At 53.1% G+C, this 19,222-nt stretch overlaps 1 protein-coding gene across 8 annotated transcripts in view; it reads right to left on the bottom strand.

Moving 5' to 3' along the window:
• DLG5 (discs large MAGUK scaffold protein 5) overlaps positions 1–19,222 on the bottom strand; it is a 134,903-nt gene that overhangs the window by 31,283 nt on the left and 84,398 nt on the right. For 7 of the 8 annotated variants that reach the window (XM_067025273.1, XM_059053112.2, XM_067025270.1 and 4 more), the window contains 10 exons: positions 17,306–17,565; positions 15,525–15,837; positions 11,174–11,358; positions 9,346–9,471; positions 6,814–6,946; positions 6,234–6,361; positions 5,083–5,258; positions 4,418–4,521; positions 2,662–2,754; positions 270–1,289 (listed from right to left, as the gene is read on the bottom strand). In XM_067025273.1, coding sequence (XP_066881374.1) covers positions 270–1,289; positions 2,662–2,754; positions 4,418–4,521; positions 5,083–5,258; positions 6,234–6,361; positions 6,814–6,946; positions 9,346–9,471; positions 11,174–11,358; positions 15,525–15,837; positions 17,306–17,565 — 2,538 coding nt within the window. The remainder of the gene's footprint in view (positions 1–269; positions 1,290–2,661; positions 2,755–4,417; positions 4,522–5,082; positions 5,259–6,233; positions 6,362–6,813; positions 6,947–9,345; positions 9,472–11,173; positions 11,359–15,524; positions 15,838–17,305; positions 17,566–19,222) is intronic. The other variant, XM_067025271.1, reaches the window with a different exon arrangement.

Below are 19,222 nucleotides of genomic sequence, written 5' to 3'. Positions count from 1 at the left end.
CCCACGCCCAAGAAAGCACTGCCCTCTTGGCGTCATGTTACCGCTATCACGCACACCCCGGGCTACTTTCTAATCTCCTAAAGGGAGACTGCTTCCTGCTGGCACTCACCTGCCATCCCCTCCCCTTTCCCCGGGCAGGTGCTGAGAGCAGGGGCAAAGGAGCCAGGGCTACGCCTGAGCTGGGGGACGCCAGTACGGACAGGCGCAGGACCCTGTGTGGCCCGCCCCACCTCCACCTCACCCTGACCCACTCCAGGGCTGAGCTCTACCTCCAGGAACTGAGCAGAGATCACTACCGGAGCGAGCTTGGGCCGAAAGCTGGGAGCAGACTTTGGCCGGCGGCGCTTCTGCCCCAGCTCGTCCATCTTCTGGGAGGTGAGGTCCTCGTCACAGGACTTCTTGGCCGGCAGGTAGGAGGAATCCCCGTCCCCTTCCGGGTAGTAGCTGGAAGCAATGCGGACCCTGGCCTTGCGAGGGGGCGAGGCGTGCATGGGCTCCCCGGGGTCCATGTCGGGGGGCAGGGCGCTCGGGGGGCTGGTGGATGGGGAGCTGCCCACTAGAGTGGCCTCTGACTCAGAACTGGTTTCCAGTTTGTGCTGGAACTTAATGGAGTCACCCCTCCTGGGAGGTTTTGGGGGCGTCAGAGGTCCCACCCTCTTGGAGGGCAGGGGGGAGTAAGCAGGCCCAGGGCCTGGGAGCAGGTAGTCTATTTTGGGGGGCGTCTGGGGGCGTTTGAAAGTGTTTGGGTCAAAGATCGACTTTCTTTGCTTTGGCTTCTTGTAAACGGAGAGCTTCTCGGGTCCTGCCGTGGAGCTGAGCACAGCCTTGGGCCAGGTCCCGCCGCTGTTGGCATTCTCGGGCTCTGCCTTGTCCAGGCGGGCCTCTGCCTCCCCACAGGGGCCCACCTCAGTCTCGAAGGGCAGCAGTGGCCGCCGGCTACGCACGTCCACCGGCCCAGAGCCACGCTCCCCCGAGGCGTCCGAGCGGAAGGAGCTCAGGCTACGCTCGGAGGCGCTGGGACAGGCCTGGGGGGAGACGGGGAAGGTTCCCCCAGGGAACGGCTTGTGCAGGAAGGAGCTGCTGCCTCCTGGGGGGCCCGACTCCTTCCTGTCCTCCAGCCTGTCGGCGTAGAAGATGTCCGTCTGCGTGGAGTTGTTGTGCTGCATCAAATTCCGTTTATTCTGAGCCTGGACCTCCGGGCCATGGGCTCGGAAGCTCAGCATCTTATCAGAGTCCTTGATGTTTTCAAAGATGTTCTGGCCGCTCCACGAGGCGCTCTGAGGGAACACCTAAGTAGGGGTTGCAGAGGAGTGAGGAAGAGAGCCGGTGAGACCGCACGACCTGGAGCTGCCACCGAAAAACATCCCTGGAGGTAGAGCGATGGTCAGGAATGGGCCACACACACACCAAAGTTGGAGAGATGGACAGATGTGCAGGCACGTACACCTCGCCAACAGGTGAGGCTTGCTCACAGCCAGGCCACTGGGAACCCACAGGAAAGCCACAAAGTTCCCTTGACTTCGAGCACTTCCTGAAATCACCTGCACTGTGTCCTGCTTATTTTTTTAAATTATTAAATGTAAATATAAAAAATTCATTACTAAAGACATCTTACAGTACACCTAGACAATGGAATATTATTCAGTGGTAAAAAGAAACAACCTATCAAGCCATGAAAAGACATGCAGGAACCTTAAATGCATAGTACTAAGTGAAAGAAGCCAATCTGAAAAGGCTACATACTATGAGTCCAGCTATGTGACATTCTGGAAAAGGCAAAACTACAGAGATAGTCAAAAGATCAGTGGTTGCCAGGGGTTGAGGGGGAGGAAGGGATGAACAGGTGAAGCCCAGAGGATCTTTAGGGCACTGAAATTACTCTGCAGGATACTGTAATGGTGGATACATGTCATTATACATTTGTCTAAACCCATAGACTGTACAACCCCAAGAGTGAATCCTCACGTTAACTACAGACTTCAGTTAACACTAATGTATTAATATTGGCTCATCAATGTTACAGAGCCGAAAATATAAGAACTCTCTGTACTAACTCAACTTTTCTGTAAACCCAAATCTGTTCCCCAAAAAGTCTATTAATTTTAAAATAATTTTTAAAACTATCTCTTAATGAAGTAGATGAGCCTTTTTCCAACCTTCTTAGAAAAGCTGATAAAAAGTACAATAAATGCCCTTAAACCCATTTAGATTCAACAATATTTTGCCCAATTGTCTGTATCTATTTGGACTGCAGAACACTCGAAAATAAGTTACAAATATTATGACATTTCACCCTAACAGTTTTAGGATGCATTTCTCCCAAATAAGGCCATTCTCCTATATAACCCCAATACCAGCATTATACCCAGGAAAAGTAACAATTCCCTAAAATCATCTAATTATCCAGTCCAGATCCAAATGTACCCCCCATCTCCAAAATGTCCTTCATAGCTAGGTTTTTTTGTTTCTGGGTTTTGGGTTTTGGTTTTGGTTTTTAAACCAGGAACCAGTCAGGGTTCATGCATATCTTGCACTTATAAATCAAGACCTTTTTTCCAAGGATCCCAGTGATATGGAGAAGTAGCTTGGGTACAAGGAGCTGGTGTTCTGCCTGCCCCAAAGAGGGCGAGAGCAGAGCCAGTGCAGGGCGGGGACCCTTACCTTCAGGAGGGAGAGGGTCAGGGAGTCCTGGCAGCTCCGCAGCAGAGATTCACACTCATTCAGAGACTTGTTGTCCAGTGCAATGCCATTGATCTAGGGCCAACAGAGAGCCCGTCAGGCCCACCGCCAGGATAGGGGTTCTGCCTAGCTGCTGACCCACGCTGGACAGTGGGCCTTGTTCTGTAAGGTGCCCCCGTCTGGAGCTGGCAAAGGAGAGAATGCCCCTCCCCAGTTAAGGCCCTCAAAGTCCAGTTATGGGGCTTCTGAGGCAAATGAAACACACAGCCTTAAAAGCACTCTGGGGAAGGGACTTGTCTGACTGGGACCAGAATACCACGGGTCCCAGAGGGACATCCCGGACCTGCCGCTTCCTGGTGTGTGATGCTGGACCACGGCTCAGAATTCCTTCAAGTGCAGAAAGGAAAACAAACGCGGACGCCCCCCCAGGGGCGCGAGGAGACTGAAAACGAGATCATGATTTGGGAGCCTGGACCCACGTGACGTGAAGTATCATCGCAAAGACTCCTACAGCCCCTCACGCCTGAGTCTCTTTCCGCACCCCTCTCAGACACGTTCCAGTCCTTTTTAAAAGTGTATGTGCAATAGGTGAATGGTGAGACTGGGGTGCACCCATACCATGGAGTCCTACCCGGCTTCGAAAGGGACCACAGCATCAGCACATCCAACCATGTGGTGGAGCTCACAGCACGAAGCCAAGTGGAAAAGGCCATCTCAAACGGGCAAGTACTGTAGATTCTACTTATACAATATCCTCCAAATGACAGAATTATAGAGCTGGAGAACAAATCAGTTGCCAGGGCTTATGATGGCAGGGAGGGGGCATGCTTAGGATCGTGGGTATTAACAGAAAGGAGTGACACGAGGGAGATCTTTGTGGCGGTGGACAGCTCTGTATCTTGATTTTTTTTTAATCCTAAAATGTGATAACAGATTTCATAGTTACATAAGATGTAACCATTAGATGTTAACTGGATGATGGGTACGTAGGACCTTTCTGTACTATCTTTGCCACTTTATTTTTTAATATTGTTTAACATTATAACTGAATTATAATTATTTCTGTAATTATTTCAAAATTGAAAGTTAAAAAAATATACGTATTCAGAGTGATTATCTTGGGGTGGTAGATTAATTTGGTTGGTTTTGTTTTTCTTTATAACTTCCCCACATCTTAGAGTTTTTCGTAATGGCCATATTGCTTTCAAACTCTAGTTTGCCCCCAAATCTGAAAAACACTGGCAAAGATGTGAAGTAATGAGCTCCCCCAAACATGGCAGGTGGGACTTCTCTGAAGCACAAGGAGGGAAATCACATCACATGTTAAATGCTTATGCCCTCTGATCCAGAAATTCCCCCACCCGCGACTCTATCCCATGGCGGAACAGAGCAGTGGCCATGAAGCACTATTACAAAGGCAAAAATGTCCTGACTGTCCATCAGGAGACCGGCTCAAAGGCCACTAAGGAACATGCAGTTACTGAAATGACCCAGACAGATCTAAAGATGTCAATCTGGAAGAACCTCAAGGCACGCTGTTAAAAACAAAAAGCAAGGTTAGCAGCAGCACAGTATATTATGATCACATCTAAGTTTAAAAAAAAAAAAGGGGGGGGGAGATATAAGTTTTGAACGTTTGGGGGAGAAAACACAATGAATTGTTAAAAGTAGCTGCCGTCAGGATGGGAACTGGGAGATGGGGAGTCTAGAACCAGAGGAGGGGTTCCCTGAGACTTACAGCCACAATCCTGTCTCCCACGGCGAGGGACCCCTCTTTGGCAGCCGGGCTTCCGGGCACCACAGCGGCAGCATACACTCCATTCTCCAGGCTGATGCCGCTGTCTGCAAACCAGAGGTCCCCGGTTAACCCCCGCCCGGGTTGCATGGCCCTCTGGTTGTCTCATCTTGTCTTTACGAGATAAACTTTTAAAAAGGATGTTGGGGGGGGCTTCCCTGGTGGTGCAGTGATTGACAGTCCGCCTGCCGATGCAGGGGACGTGGGTTCGTGCCCCGGTCCGGGAGGATCCCATATGCTGCAGAGCGGCTGGGCCCGTGAGCCATGGCCGCTGAGCCTGTGCGTCCGGAGCCTGTGCTCCGCAATGGGAAAGGCCACAACAGTGAGAGGCCCGCGTACCGCCAAAAAAAAAAAAAAAGAAGAAGATGTTGGCAGACTGTGACCTGTCCGTCCCAGCACCCCACCCAGCGAGCCAGTCAAGTCAGGTCTGGCGAATCAAACAATCTGAGACAAGCAAGACCCAGGATCCAGACGGCAACCTAGCAGGAAGCACATGGACTGCACTGAAACCACATCAACGCCTAGTTCTGGGAATGAGGGGTGCCCGAAAACACATGCAATCTCTCTGTACGAGAAAAGGGTGCCCTGCCCACCTCCCCAGCCCCTACCTTTATGCCCGCTCAGGTTGATGTGCAGCGGTGTGACCACCTTCCCGCCCAGGGACTTCCTCCGACGCACGACCATGTTGATGGCCCCCTCCCCGTTGAGGAGCGCCTTGATGGCCTGCTTCTTGTCCTTATTGATGAGGTCCACGTCATTGATTCTCAGCAGCCAGTCATTGACCCTGAGGAGAGGGACAGCCAGGTCACTGCCAGCGGAGGCCTTGGGACCAGAGGGCCGGCCCCTGTTGCTCCCATTCGGGGAGCAGAACACCAGAAAGCAGGTACCCCACAAACACATTCAGAAAGGTTTCCTCGGGGCTTCCCTGGTGGCACGGTGATTAAGAATCTGCCTGCCAACGCAGGGGACACGGGTTCGAGCCCTGGTCCAGGAAGATCCCACATGCCGCGGAGCAACTAAGCCCATGCGCCACAACTACTGAGCCCACATGCCACAACTACTGAAGCCCGCCTGCCTAGAGCCCGTGCTCCACAACAGAGTAGCCCCCGCTCACGGCAACTAGAGAAAGCCCGCACGCAGCAATGAAGACCCAGCACAGCCAAAAATAAAAACAAATAAATAAATAAATTTATTAAAAAAAAAAAAAAAAAAGGAAAAAAAAAGAGAAAGGTTTCCTCTTCTAGGAAGGTAGAGTGGTTAAGCTGGCAAGGGTTGGAGCCTGGTTTCAAACCCTAGCTCTACCACTTACTAGCAGTATGACGTAGTCCCTCTGGCCTCAGTGTCCTCATTTGTAAAATGGGGGCAATAGAAGCACCTACCTCATGGGATTGTAAAGATTAATGAACTATATAAAGTACCAAGCACTATGTAGGTGCTAATTATTATCACTATTTCATGGGATGAGCAGGCAATGCACATTCCAGACTCTCACACACTTCACCTGAGCCCCTTACTACACAGAGAAGCAAAAGGCAGCACCTGGTGATGGGAGAAAGCTCAGATTCAGAGGCAATTTGGAGTCCGAGCATCCTTTAAGAACAATGTTAGCAAGTAAGCCTAAAAGCCTCAACAGCCTCTGTGAGGCCCCCAGATCCTGGGATGCATTCATTTAAATGCCATCTGGCTCTCCAGGTCCTCTGCATTAGGTCAGAGGGAAACTGCCACCTTCCCTCCAGAGCCTGGAGCCCTCTACACTCACCGTAAGCGGCCATCAGCAATGCTTCCTTTGTCCACTTTAGTGACGAATATGCCACAGTCCCCCGGCAAACAAGGTTCATTCACACCCTCTGCCATATCGAAACCAAGTGCCTTCAAGTCAATATCCTCCTGGCAAAAGAAAAGCAGCAACAGCTCACTTTACAGCAGTGATGAGAAACATTTGGCTCTTACACCCTCCCAAGACACTCACTCCAATGCGGGTGCTGTCCCTTCACCCCGACGGGACATCTGGTTCCCAGGATAAAACCTCTGAGCGGCTGTGATCCCCTTTCCACCACTGGAAACACACACACACACACAGCGCCCTGGCGCTCTGCTCTTGCCTCTGCTTTCCATGCACTGCCAGCATTTGCTGGGTAACACAGGAGACCAAGCTGCTACTGCATCGGGCTTGGACAAGTGCAGGGAAAGGATGCATCCACACCCTGGGAGAAAAAGCTGACCTCTCAACTAGCAGCCATGAAACTGGGGGGCCCTGCAAGAGGGCCATCCTCTCCCTCCCCCATCCAAAGCCATCACACTGAGGAGAGCTGGGGAGAGAAGACACAAGGGCGGTTTACCGTCTCCCTTTCAAACTCTACCACTTCTGTTTCCCACTCCATGGAGTCTGTGTCAATGGCCGAGTCGTGGGAGCTGTGGGCCATCAGCTGCCGGAACCGGGCCTCCTTTTCCAACTGGGATTCCATCTGTTCCCTGTGAACAAAGAGAGAGCCATGGCAACGGCCCTCTGGGAGGCAAAGCATCCCACCAAAGTCCACTCGGAAATGAGGTGGACCGTTCCTTTCCCCCTCACACTTCACACCAGCTGCCTCATAAACCCAAGGCTTCTTGGGTATCAGTGAGTTTCCACAGTTTTTTTTTTTGTTTTTTTTTTTTTTTTAAGTCTCAGAAAATTGCCCCTAATTTATCTAGGGGTTTAATGCAATTCTTACAGAAATGCCAGCAAGACTTTCTGTAGATAGAGATAAGACTATTCTAAAATATACACAGAAAGGCAAAGGAATTAGAACAGCTAAACCCATTTTGAAAATGAATAAAATGGGAGGAATCACTCTATTTGATTTCAAGACTTATTATTATATGGCTACAGAAATCAGGACGGTGTGGAACTGCCACGAAGACAGACACATGGATCAACAGAACAGAACAGAGGACCCAGAGATAGCCCCACAAAGTACAAAAGGTGCAGAAGTAGTTCAGTAGGGGAAGGACGGTCTTCAATGAATGACGTTGGAGCAGGCGAACATCCTGGCAACAGACTCTCAACCTAAACCCCATACCTTATATAAAAATTAACGCAAGACCTATCACAGAATTAAATATAAAACATAAAACTGTAAAACTTCTAGAAGGCAAGTATAGGAGAAAAACCTTTGAGATCTAGGGCTGGATTAAGGGTTCTCAGACATAACATAATCCATTAAAAGTAAAAAAATAAAAATCGGCAAATCGGATTCGATCAAAATAAAAAGCTTTAGTTCTCAGAAAGACCCAGTGAAGAGGACGAAAAAAGACTCAGAAACCTTGTTAACATCCCCCAGTAACATCCTTCTTCCTAGAACCTGGGCCCAGATGACCTCTCCAATTCCTCAGCACTGCCCAGGGGGTTCCTGGCACACCCCTAACTACTGTCGTTTCCTGCTCGACTGGACACGCTCCCATGTCCACACCTTTGCCTGAACCGTGCTCAAGAATGTGTGGCCGGTTCTAGGAGGCCACTCAGCCCACGGGTAGTCTTCTCCAAGCTTCCTTCCCCGACAGAGAAGCAGCTCTGCACTTCATGCTCACTGCACGCGGCTCACCTCTCACCCCCTAGGCACATACATCTGTTGCTTCTGCAGACGGGGGGCTTCCTGGGCAGCGGCAAGGACTCCCTCCCCTGCATCCCACTGGTTAGAGAACTTAGCTCAGAGAAGGTGCAAATACAAACGTGCTGAATGAACAAACAAATGGAACTTGACACTTCTTAGAAGTTCCAGGCAACTCCAGCTCAATTAACGTGCAAAACCTCCTCCCGTGCTCAAGCCCCCGAGGCTCCAGGCTTTGCCTTAATTTGATTCCACCACCTGCTAGACCCTAACTAGGTCCCTGGAGAGATTCTGTCCCTTTGCCGCTTAACCCCCGGGATTTTCTTAGAGTGCTCAAGCCCCAGGGCTTCTGGGTTTTCACTGAGTAAATGAAGCTGTTTGCCTTACGCTAGGAGGTTCTACTGAACGGGGAAGAAGAGGAAGCTGTCACCCACTTCCGGAAGGCGTCCCTCGAGTGTGCGAGGCTTGCACGCTCACCAGCTTCCAACCACCCTATCGGTTCAGGAAGCCTCACGAGCAGGCGGACAGCCACTGCTTCTCAACTACCCGGTCTGGCTCTGCACTGCACTGATGATCGGCATCTGCCGATTTCTCTTCTTCAACTTGGATCTCTGTATTTTGATTACACTGCTAGGGGCCACCAAGTCTGAAGGAACACCCCTGGGAGCAGCGCAGTCACTGAGGGGACGCTGTCTGACACCCCAAACAGCACAGGCAGAACAGACTGCTGAGCGGTAGTCACAACCGCCTTCAAAAACGCTGCATCAGAATCTGTCATCATTCTGTTCGACTGCGTGCTGGTCTCTCGGGTGGCCCTGCCTCTGGCCTGTCTCCGTGTATTGTGAGCCCCACAGGGCAGGGACCCAGTGGCTTGTGCCTCCCCCGGGGCCTGGCCCCCACGCAGCAGGCACCCGGCAAATCCTTGCTGAGTTGCCGAATGAATGAGGGAGGGAGGGAGGGAATGAATGGACGACACACGCCTGCCTGTCCCCCAGTGGACCGCCCGGGGCAGGGACCTTCCTTCCGATGAGCCTTGGCACACAGTGCCTGCCCACCCCGACTCGCCCACCGAAGGGCCGCTGCCACGCTCCGTGCTGGTCTAAGGATTTCTAATTAACTCTCAACAGAGAGGCAACACTTGGACACATTTTACGGACTGACCGAGTAAGGCAGAGTGAAGGGACAGACTGCCAGGCCTGCTCATGGGGCTGCCTTGACCTGGTGGAAGCGGACACCACGCTCCCGGGCACCAGCGCACCCCAGCAGGCGCCCACCCCGGCGTACTTGAGCTCCTTCAGCTCCCGGCTGACATCGTTCTTCTGTTTGCGAGTGTCATCCAGGCTGCGCAGGGCCTCAGCCAGTTCGCTCACCGCCCGGTCCCGCTCCCGCCTCAGGTTGTCACAGAGCGTCCTGGCAGAGGGGGCAGAGGGCAAGGTCACTGTGAGGGGCAGGGGACAGGGGACGGAGAACTCACGGTTTGCAGTGAGGCCTGCAGCCCATGCTCCCCAACACCCCAGGTGCTTGCCTCACTCCCAGATGCAGAGATGGAGTGCTTGAGAGTCTGGAGGCAAGGCCGCCCAGGCCAATCCCATACAGGGACAGAGGGGACACTGAGGACCTGGCAGAGGAGACACCCCCACGGTTACCAGGCACCGAGCACCCGGTTCTGAACGTCCAGCGTTCGTCCCACAGGCTCAGCCTCAGTGTGCCTGGGGTTAACGACCACGGCCCCAGGCGCAGCCCACCTGGCAAGCCCCTGTGCTCCAGCACCGACAGACACTGCACGACTACCCACGTGCAGGCTTCTCTAGAGATGCCCTCCACCCCACAACTAGACTGAGCCCCCCACTTGGACAGAAATCATGTCTTATGCATCTCTGCAGCCCGGAGCTCTGTGCGGGTGGAAAGTGCAGGCTTAACAGCTCTCTGCTAACGGACGTGTGGCCTCTGGGCTCCCAGGATCAGCTCAGTCACTCAGAGAGGTGGTGGGGACAGGGGACCAGGCAGCAGGAGAGTCTGTGCTGTGCTCTGTGCCACCTCCAGAACAGCATCCTGCCACTCGATGGACCCTGAGGGCTGGTCCCCACTTCTCCATGGCTCCAAATCTCCTCCAATCCTGAACCTTCATCTCCTGACCAGCCCAGGTGGACATCAGTCTCTCCAAATGGCCACAGGGGATCTTGCAGAAACTCTCAATGACCAAGTCCTCACTCATCGCCATCATCATCATCATCACCACCAACAGCACCACCCCCCCGCCCCCCACCACCAGGGCCTCTCCTGGCTTTATTCCAGGCCAAGGGCCAAGTCTACACTGCTGGGCTTCCCTTCACAGGCCCTCACCACCTGCCCTCAGGAGCCCTGTCAGCCGCTTCTCCTGTGACTCACCAGGTGCACACCCCACTCATGCCACAACCAGTCCCAGCTCTGCCCTGAGTTCACCATACACCTTTGTTCAAGATGGTCCCTCAGGCTGCAACACCCACCCCCCCTTCTCCACCTGGAAAAATGCCACTCGAGCTTTAGTTCTAGCAGGAACGCCATGCTTTCTGGGGAGACCTCCCTACCCGTCCCCCGAGCTCCCTGCATGCCCCCACGCATTCCCTGTTCATGCACTGCCCTCCCCCCGACCACCCTGTCCCACGAAGCTGCCTTAGCCCCCACGCTGCCGGCCCCTCACGGGCATCACACGTGCCCAGGAGCCTCAAAGGCTGTTTCTCTCCCAAGGTCTCCTTGCTCAAGGGACCTAAGATCCTGGCACACAGTAGGCGCCCAATGAATACTGGCTGAAAGAATGCATTTTGAAAATGTTAGTTGCAACCGAAACCCCCTAAGAAAAAAGCCTGGCCTTATACCACGTCACGGGGGTCCACGCTGTGGACACAGCATGTGCTCGGACCTCTAGGGTGAAGGGAAATGGGAAGTCGAGACATGATGGAAAATTCTAAAATTCTCACTATGAGGCGAGGCTGGGGCACCACCTAGGGGGAGGAGGAATGACCCAGGTCACACCCACCTCACCTGGAAGTAAGTGGTTATGACTCCGACCCTCCCACAGACCCAGTGTACCACGGAGAGACCCGAGCCCATGCGGCCCCAGGGCGCCCCATACCGGATGCTGTCCCGCTCCGCCACGATCTTGTCCCGCTCCTGGAAGGCCCAGTCCCGCCGGCACTTGGCCACATCCGCCTCCTGGAGGGCTTCCTTCAGCTCCTGGCACAGAGCCTTGCACTGCTTTCGAAGGATTTCAGCCTCCTTATTGGCTCTCCCCGCATCCATTGTCACCGTGTCTTTGATCTGGTGGGGGTGAGGGGCAAGCAGAGGGGAAGGTTACCAGGCCTTCTGGCCCAGAAGTGCCCTCCGACTGGCACAGGAGCTGGGGCTGGACTCTCGGGAGCTGGACGGAGGCAAACACCGGGATCTCAGCCAGAGCCCGTTCCGACACCGCCCCCCGGCCCCATGACTACATGCTCCACAGCCACGCTCAGACCCCTAGCGATGCTATATGAGGGTCCACCCAAACCCTCACAGCGCCACACAGAGCCAGGACCGGAAGCCCAGCCCCACTACGGCCCTGTCTCAGGGGCCCAGGTGGAATGCCCCCCGGGAGGGCTCCTGCCAGACCCTGCCCCGCCACTTACGTGGTATATGTTTTGCCGAGAGCCCACTACATCTCCCTAAAGAGCTCTCGTGACAAACGTGACGTGAGGCCCCACTGCAGTGAAGGGTGCAGCACTGGTCATCCTGCTCCCCACCCGCTGTGTCTACAATACAGTTCTTATACTCTAGCATATGGAGTTATTTCTAAATCTGAAAATACACCACTATGTTTGCTGGTGAAGTCCTATGTGTTTCAGTTCCTTTAAAAAGCTGAGATCTAAAGGATTTGCATCTGGACCACTCCCTAAAGCATTACACGCTCCATTAAAATTTCAAATCAAAGTCTTTGAAGCACTCATACAGAAAGCTCCCTCTGTGCCTCTATAATCCTCAGAAAAATGAAGAATGTGACAAATGACAAAGTGAGCATCTATTGCAAGAGTAACTCCTGGTCCAGCTCAAAGGCTTTCTGAAGAAGCAAAATACACGCAACACAAGAACGCGCCTGTGCTCATCCTCCACCTCTCACAGTACACCCTCCCTCGTACAATGCTCCCTCACTTTCTAGCAAACTCAGTTCCCCAAGCAGGACTGGACATAGGAGATGCAAGTGCATTCAGGGGCAGAAGAAAGCACTGCCAGTCCAAGTGACCAAGCTGGGCTTTCTAGGGGACAGTGGCTCTGTCAGAGGGCCTGTCTTGGGAAGCGACCTAGTATCTGGAAGGACCTCTGTGACACGTAGCAGCACCCCACAGCTTCCCTGTGGCAGGGGACCAGCTGCCCCAGACGGTAACCACGTCCTCCTGAAGCCGGCGAACCTTCAGTGGACTTGGCCTGCCCATGGTCAGAGTCTGGACACCGGCCCTTGCGAAGGAAGCCCCTAGATGTGCCCACTCGGAAAGGTGGGAAGCAAGGGAGAGAGGGGTCAGAGCTGACCTGGTGTCCAGAGTGAGGCAAAGACCCTGACACCCCCCCCGCCCCGACTGCCCTCTCTTTGCACAACCCACTCTGGAGAAGACAGTAGAGAGATGGAGGGCAGTGGCAGAAAAAAGAGCGTAAATAAAGAGCGAGGTACAGAGAGAAGGGAGGAGAGTGTAGGAAGCCATCAGGTGTCAGAGGGAAAAAGAACCACAGCCCCGGCTGAGCGGAACGAGGACAGTTCTGAGACCAGGAAGCTAGGCTGGCTGGAGGCCCACCTCAGCCGAACCCGCCTCCCCCCCACCAAGAAGCGGCTGCTGGAGAGGGGCAGGATCAACCCCCAGGAGTCTCGCAGGCCACGGGGAGATAAGACCCTCCTGCCCACACCTCAGAGCCAGGATGGCCCAGGTCACAGACCTGTGGCCTACTCTGGCCAGGCGGGGAGCGGTCGTGTCCCAGAAGCCAGACAAACTCAAGAAGGAGCCGAGGGTTTCAGTTCTGGAAGCTGCGGGGGTGGGGGGCTGGGGCTGTCCTCTCCTGCCTGCTGACTGGGATGGGTGCCCAGAGAAGAATCCTGCCTCAGCTGACAGGCAGACTTCACACGCTGCCAGGGCCCCCCTGCCAAGGCCCGGGAACCGGGCTCCAGGCTGGAGGCACACATGAGCAATGGGAGGGGGGTGACACAGGCCACCAGATCTAGCACCACGGGGCAGTCGGGGGTCTTCCTCCTCCTCTGTGCTTCCACATTCCTACAAAGAGCACGACTGCTCTTTGCCTGCCTCGCTCCCTGGGGGGGCATCCATCATCTCAGGCCCCTCCAGGGGGCTGCTGGCCTATCACGGGCTCACCTTCTATGGGTTTAACATACTGTCCTCGACTCTTTAGCTTACTGACTGCCTCAGGCATTTTTTTTTTTTTTTTTGCGGTACGCGGGCCTCTCACTGTTATGGCCTCTCCCGTTGCGGAGCACAGGCTCCGGATGCGCAGGCTCAGCGGCCATGGCTCACGGACCCAGCCGCTCCGCGGCATGTGGGATCTTCCCGGACTGGGGCACGAACCCACGTCCCCTGCATCGGCAGGCGAACTCTCAACCACTGCGCCACCAGGGAAGCCCCTCAGGCATTTTTAATGTTTTATTCTTCATCATTTTGTTTTCCTTATTTGGTGTCAACATTTTCCCCAACAATTAAGCTCCCAAACCAGAATGTGAAAGTGAGGTGACATTTTCTCCAGGGCAATTACCAAGTCCTAATGCATTATATTTGCTCAGTAAGAATTTCTTCATTCCAGTCTTTTAAAAATTTCATCAGGGCTTCCCTGGTGGCGCAGTGGTTGAGAATCCGCCTGCCGATGCAGGGAACACGGGTTCGTGCCCCGGTCCGGGAAGATCCCACATGCCGCGGAGCAACTAAGCCCGTGAGCCATGGCCGCTGAGCCTGCGCGTCCGGAGCCTGTGCTCCGCAACGGGAGAGGCCACAACAGTGAGAGGCCCGCGTACCGCAAAAAAAAAAAAAAAAAAAAAAAATTTCATCAAAGAAAATATTCCTTTTCACAATGGCTTTCACCTTGATGGTCTGGAGAAGTCTCACTCCCTCTGTATGAAACTGTTGCTATTTGGCCCATTTTTGCCTATGAAAACAGTTTTATAGGATGCACCCTAATCCTAACCGGCTAGTAAGGTTCAGATGGGCATAAAAATAATCCTAATAATAAAGACTCAAATCATTCCTACTTTAGGCAGATATTATCCTAAGTGTGTTTTCAATGTTAAACCATCTAATCATCATGAGCACACTGTGAGGCAGATGCTGTCATCATTTCCCGTGTGTAGGTAAGGAGACTGAGGCCCAGAGAGCTAGGAGAGGTAAGAGGTCACATGGCTGAGGAGGTCCACTGCCCAAACACGGTCCCCAGCACCGCCTGGGCATCAGGCAGCATCACAGTCCGCAGAGAGGCCCACGAGGCCCTGGCCCCGCCCCTCGGGCATCAGCCCTGCCTCATGCTCGGTCCAGAGGGCGCTAGCTTCAACAATCCACACACACACCGTCCCTTACTACGCTGCCCGACCTTTAACACCTTGCTTTTCACTTCTCACAGGCCAGTTTTAAAGCCTTCATTGTTAACTGACCTGCACAAAGTAGAATGGAGAGATATGAACAGAGAACTATTCCAATGGGAAGAAAGTCTGCTCTGATCAAGTTCAGCAGCTCTAAACAGAGCCACACACAAACTAACCGAATGGGAAGGCAGTCTCAAAGAGGGGGAGTCCACAGGCCTGTCCAAGCCCCAGCAGGGCACACCTGGTCTTGGGGGTAAGCAGTGTCAGTGATGAGGCCTGGCTGGTCAGTTAGGAAAGATGCAGAGGATCCCCACTGATCACTCGGGAGTCAAGCTCAGTGCCTCAATTCCGATGCTGCTGAGCGCCACTCCCCTGACCCTGGAGGCATATGCCCCACCCCGCCCCGGGGAGCAAGGCTTGAGAAGAGTATTGGGCTCAACCTAGTAGAACAGCTTCCCAGAAGGAGCCCAGACCACCCCCCTAAAGAGCAGACTCCTCAGATGTTGGGGTGAAGGAACACTGAGTGTGCCCTTCTGGACTCACAAGGCCAAAAGTACCTATGGCTTTGGGAACGCGGCCCTGGGATCTTGCTTCTTAATGAGCAAGCACTTGAGCTGACTTCCAGCAAGAGACTGATCTACCATCACATCACGACAGGCGTGGGTGAGTGTCTGTGCGCGTCATCCAATCTTCTTCCTACGCTGTCAGCTCCGGACGCCCAGGACCACAGCTGAACCTCACCTGTGTCCCCTGCAGCCCGAACAGAGCTGGGCACCGAGTGTGAGCTCAGCAGGTACCCAGGAGGCATCCAGTAACCCAGGCAGCTGCTCCCTGCTACTCTGGACACCCATGCATCACAGCCCTTTTTCCCTCGCCACCTTCCTACCTGTCGCAGGGCCTCCATCTCCTCGCTGGCCGCCTTCTTCTCAGACGTGCTGCTCTTGAGCTTGGACTCGGCCAGCTCCACCTCGGTCTGCAGCTTGTCCAGCTCGGAGATGACCTGGTCGCGCTCGCTCATGATGAGCTTGTACTCGCTGTACACCGCATCCCGCTCCTCCTTGTACTTCTCTGACTCCTTGGCGGTTTTCGCCTGTGTGGTCCTCAACTCCGTCAGCTCCGACTGCAGCAGCTCCATCTCCCACTGCAGGTCCTTGTTCTGGGCCGTGGCCTTGTTCAGCTCGTGGTGGATGGCCTCAAACCTGGCAGAGAGAGGCAGCCAGGACGAGGGCGTGGGGACCTGCCCAGCCAGCTCTGCTGCACCGGACAATCGAGCATGAAGTTTCAAACGTGGTCATTCTCCACACCCCCAAGAGAGAAAAGCCATGAAGGACCAGTGCCCCTGGACCGGCAATTTTTCTCAGCCTTTTACAAATACTGGAAGATGGACTGAGAACTTCATGCCCTCTGCTCTACTGGAAATAACAGTGTTATTTCTTCCACAGTCAAGCTACATTATCTTTAAAAATAAGAACAAAACAATGCTAGAATCACAGCCTATGAAAGACAAAAGTGGCCTGAACAAACATTGAGTCTGAGCACCTTATTTTACAGATACAGGGGATAAGGCCTCAAGCGAGACACAGGTGACTGGCCCAAAGCCTCCAGGTTAGCGTGAGAACACCGCTCGGTCCTTCCAGGGCAGGAAGCACCTTCCATGCAGGCGGCCCTGCAAATTACAACCTGCAGCTCTAGGGCAGCATTTCTGAGTGTGGGTTCCTTAGAAACCAATCCTGCACAGAGCTCCATTTTTAAAAAGCGTGCTCTCTGACGACTGATGTTTGGGAAAAACACTGCATTCTGTCCCCTCTTGGGAGATTCTAGTGCACAGTAGTGGAGTAAAGGTTCTGAGAAGTCCTGCGGCGCAGACACCTGTTTGTGTGCAACCCGGCAATTCCCAAACCCTTTTAAAGCCAGAGAACACTGTTCATATAAACCTGATAAGCACCCCAGAGAACAGGTACTCTGCAGGCATGTACCTTAAGAAACACTGTTGGAGGGCAGGGGTCACATCCCTACAGATTATCTACCTTAATAGAAAGTGCAACTTTAGAAGGACAATGCCTAGGACAATTAACTTTCCCATCTGCCAGGTGGGTGACTGACACAGAGGGGAGAGGCTTGTGGGGTGACCTCAGAAACAGGACAGTCAGAACATGCTCGAGTCGTTCAGATGGAAGAAAGGAGCACAACTGCCAAGACAGTGTCAGGAAGATGTTTCCCAGACCAAAGTAATTTTTTTTTGTTTTTGTTTTTTTTTTTTTGCGGTATGCGGGCCTCTCACTGTTGTGGCCTCTCCCATTGCGGAGCACAGGCTCCGGACGCGCAGGCCTAGCGGCCATGGCTCACGGGCTTAGTTGCTCCGCGGCATGTGGGATCTTCCCGGACCAGGGCACGAACCCGTGTCTCCTGCATCGGCAGGCGGATTCTCAACCACTGCGCCACCAGGGAAGCCCCAAAGTAATTTTTGATTGAAAAAGTTCAATTGCCTATGCTTTTTTTTTTTTTTTTTTTTTTAACCCCCAGAAAGTGGCGGAGAGCCTTGCAGATAACCACAAGCCCACAAAGGAGAGTGGCCCCTGGCAGAGAGGATGCTTTGGCCCTCTGGCCATTCTCTGAATGCAAGAGACAGGCCAGCTCGCTCCCTTCCTTGCCGGCCTAGGTTCCTACCTCCTCAAGGAGAGGGCACACTGGTGCTGCAGCTGGATGGCTGTGTCCCTCTGCTGGGTCAGCATCTCCGTCTGCTTCAGAAGGCGCTGGTTCTCCTCCTCTAGCTGCTCCAGGCGGCTCAGGTCCGAGTTGTGGATGGCGACTTTCTCGCTATACCTCTTCCGCAGGGCATCATAGTCCTTCTTAACCACCTCCAGCTTGTCCATGGCCGTGTCGTACAGCTTGTTGAGAATTTCTGATGACCCGTTGTGCTTCAACACCTGGGGACCAGACAGTCACGATTACCAAAGGTCTGAGGGCAGGAGGGAGGACAAACTCGCCTCCGTCTCTCTGGGGGAAGGACTGTTGACAAGGGAGGGGAGGTCACACCCTCTGGCCTTCAGGAGTCTTGAGGTCTGATTCCACAGGCCCTGCAGTCACAGTGAGTTGATTCATTCGTTCACAAACATTTCTTAAGTAGTGTACAGGAAAGAGTCACCCACCATAGCAGGCCTGAGACTTCCATCCTTAGAAAGGCCTGCTTGCAAGTTGACCCTTAGCTGGCGTCTGGGAATGCGAACAGTAAGCAGTTCCCTACACTGATATAAAACTTTCCCGAGTGATAGGAAGGGTTCCCCCCGCCTGGACTAGATGAACAGTCTGTTTTAGGCTCAGCACCTGCTTTCTTCTGGGAGTCTGGAATTTCAGAGCATGCTAAGCAGGGGGTTCCTACGTGGCCAGCTTCCAGTAAAAACCCCGGACAGAGAGTATCTCATGGGCTTCCCTGGCTACAATTCACACGTGTTGTCATGACTTGGTACTGGGGGAACTAAGTCTGTACTGTGAGATTCCACAGCAAGAGGACTCTTGGAACCTAGCACCTGATTTCCTCTGGACTTCACACCATGCACCTCTTCCCTTTGCTGATTTTGCTTCGTGTCCTTTTGCTGAAATAAATGTTAGCTGTGAGTAGGATTATATGCTAAGTCCTGTGAGTCCTTCTAGCAAATCACCAAATCTGAGGGTGATGCTGAGTATCCCCGACACAAGTACCTAATATATTCTAGCCCTGTTCTAAATGCTGGTGATGCTGGACAGACATAATGACTGTGGCCTGTGGACCTCTTATCCTGATGGGACGATACAAACACAGAGACAGAGATCGGTAGATAGAGAAACAGACCAAATAAAATAACTTGAGAGCATAATAAGGGCTGTCAAGGAAATAAAAAATAAAACAGGATAACGAGCTGGAGAGATACTTCTGGGCAGCAGAGTAGCTTGTGAGAGAGTCCATAGCCTGAGGAGGCCTTTCTAAGAAGGTGACTTCTGAGCTTGGGCGCAAATGAAGACCAGCAGCCAAGACCACATCAGGCAGAGGAGTGAGCAAGTGCAAAGGCCTTGAGGCAGGAATCACCAGCCATGTTCTAGGCACAAACAGGAGGGCAGGGAGGAGTGACTGGAACCCAGTGAACAAGGAGAAGTGGATTCAAAAAAATGGCCAGAAAGCAGTGGTTAAGGCTCCGTGCTCCCAATGCAGGGGGCCCGGGTTTGATCGCTGGTCAGGGAATTAGATCCCACACGCATGCCGCAACTAAGGAGCCCACGGCCGCAACTAAGGAGCCCACCCGCTGCAACTAAGACCTGGCACAACCAAATAAATAAATAAATATATATTTTTTAAAAAGTGTAAGGGTAAGAGTGCAGATTTTTTTTAAAAAAAGGACAGAGAAGTGGGCACAGTTTCAGGGCTCACAGCAAAGACTGTATCCTGAGTGAGATGGGAACCATGGAAAGGTTTAAGCAAGAGAGCTTTCTACTCTGAATTACAGGGGTATTAGCGGTCACTCAGGGTGCTGCTCTACAGAACAAAATATAAGATGTGTTAAGAGGCGGTCAGGGCCTGCTGACTTCTGCTAAGCACCTCAGGGGATCTGA

This window comes from Kogia breviceps, chromosome 2 (genome assembly GCF_026419965.1).
Source record: "Kogia breviceps isolate mKogBre1 chromosome 2, mKogBre1 haplotype 1, whole genome shotgun sequence".
Taxonomy (NCBI): domain Eukaryota; kingdom Metazoa; phylum Chordata; class Mammalia; order Artiodactyla; family Physeteridae; genus Kogia; species Kogia breviceps.
The sequence above is the reverse complement of the archived record's forward strand: the minus strand, read 5'-3'. Positions and strand labels throughout refer to the sequence as shown.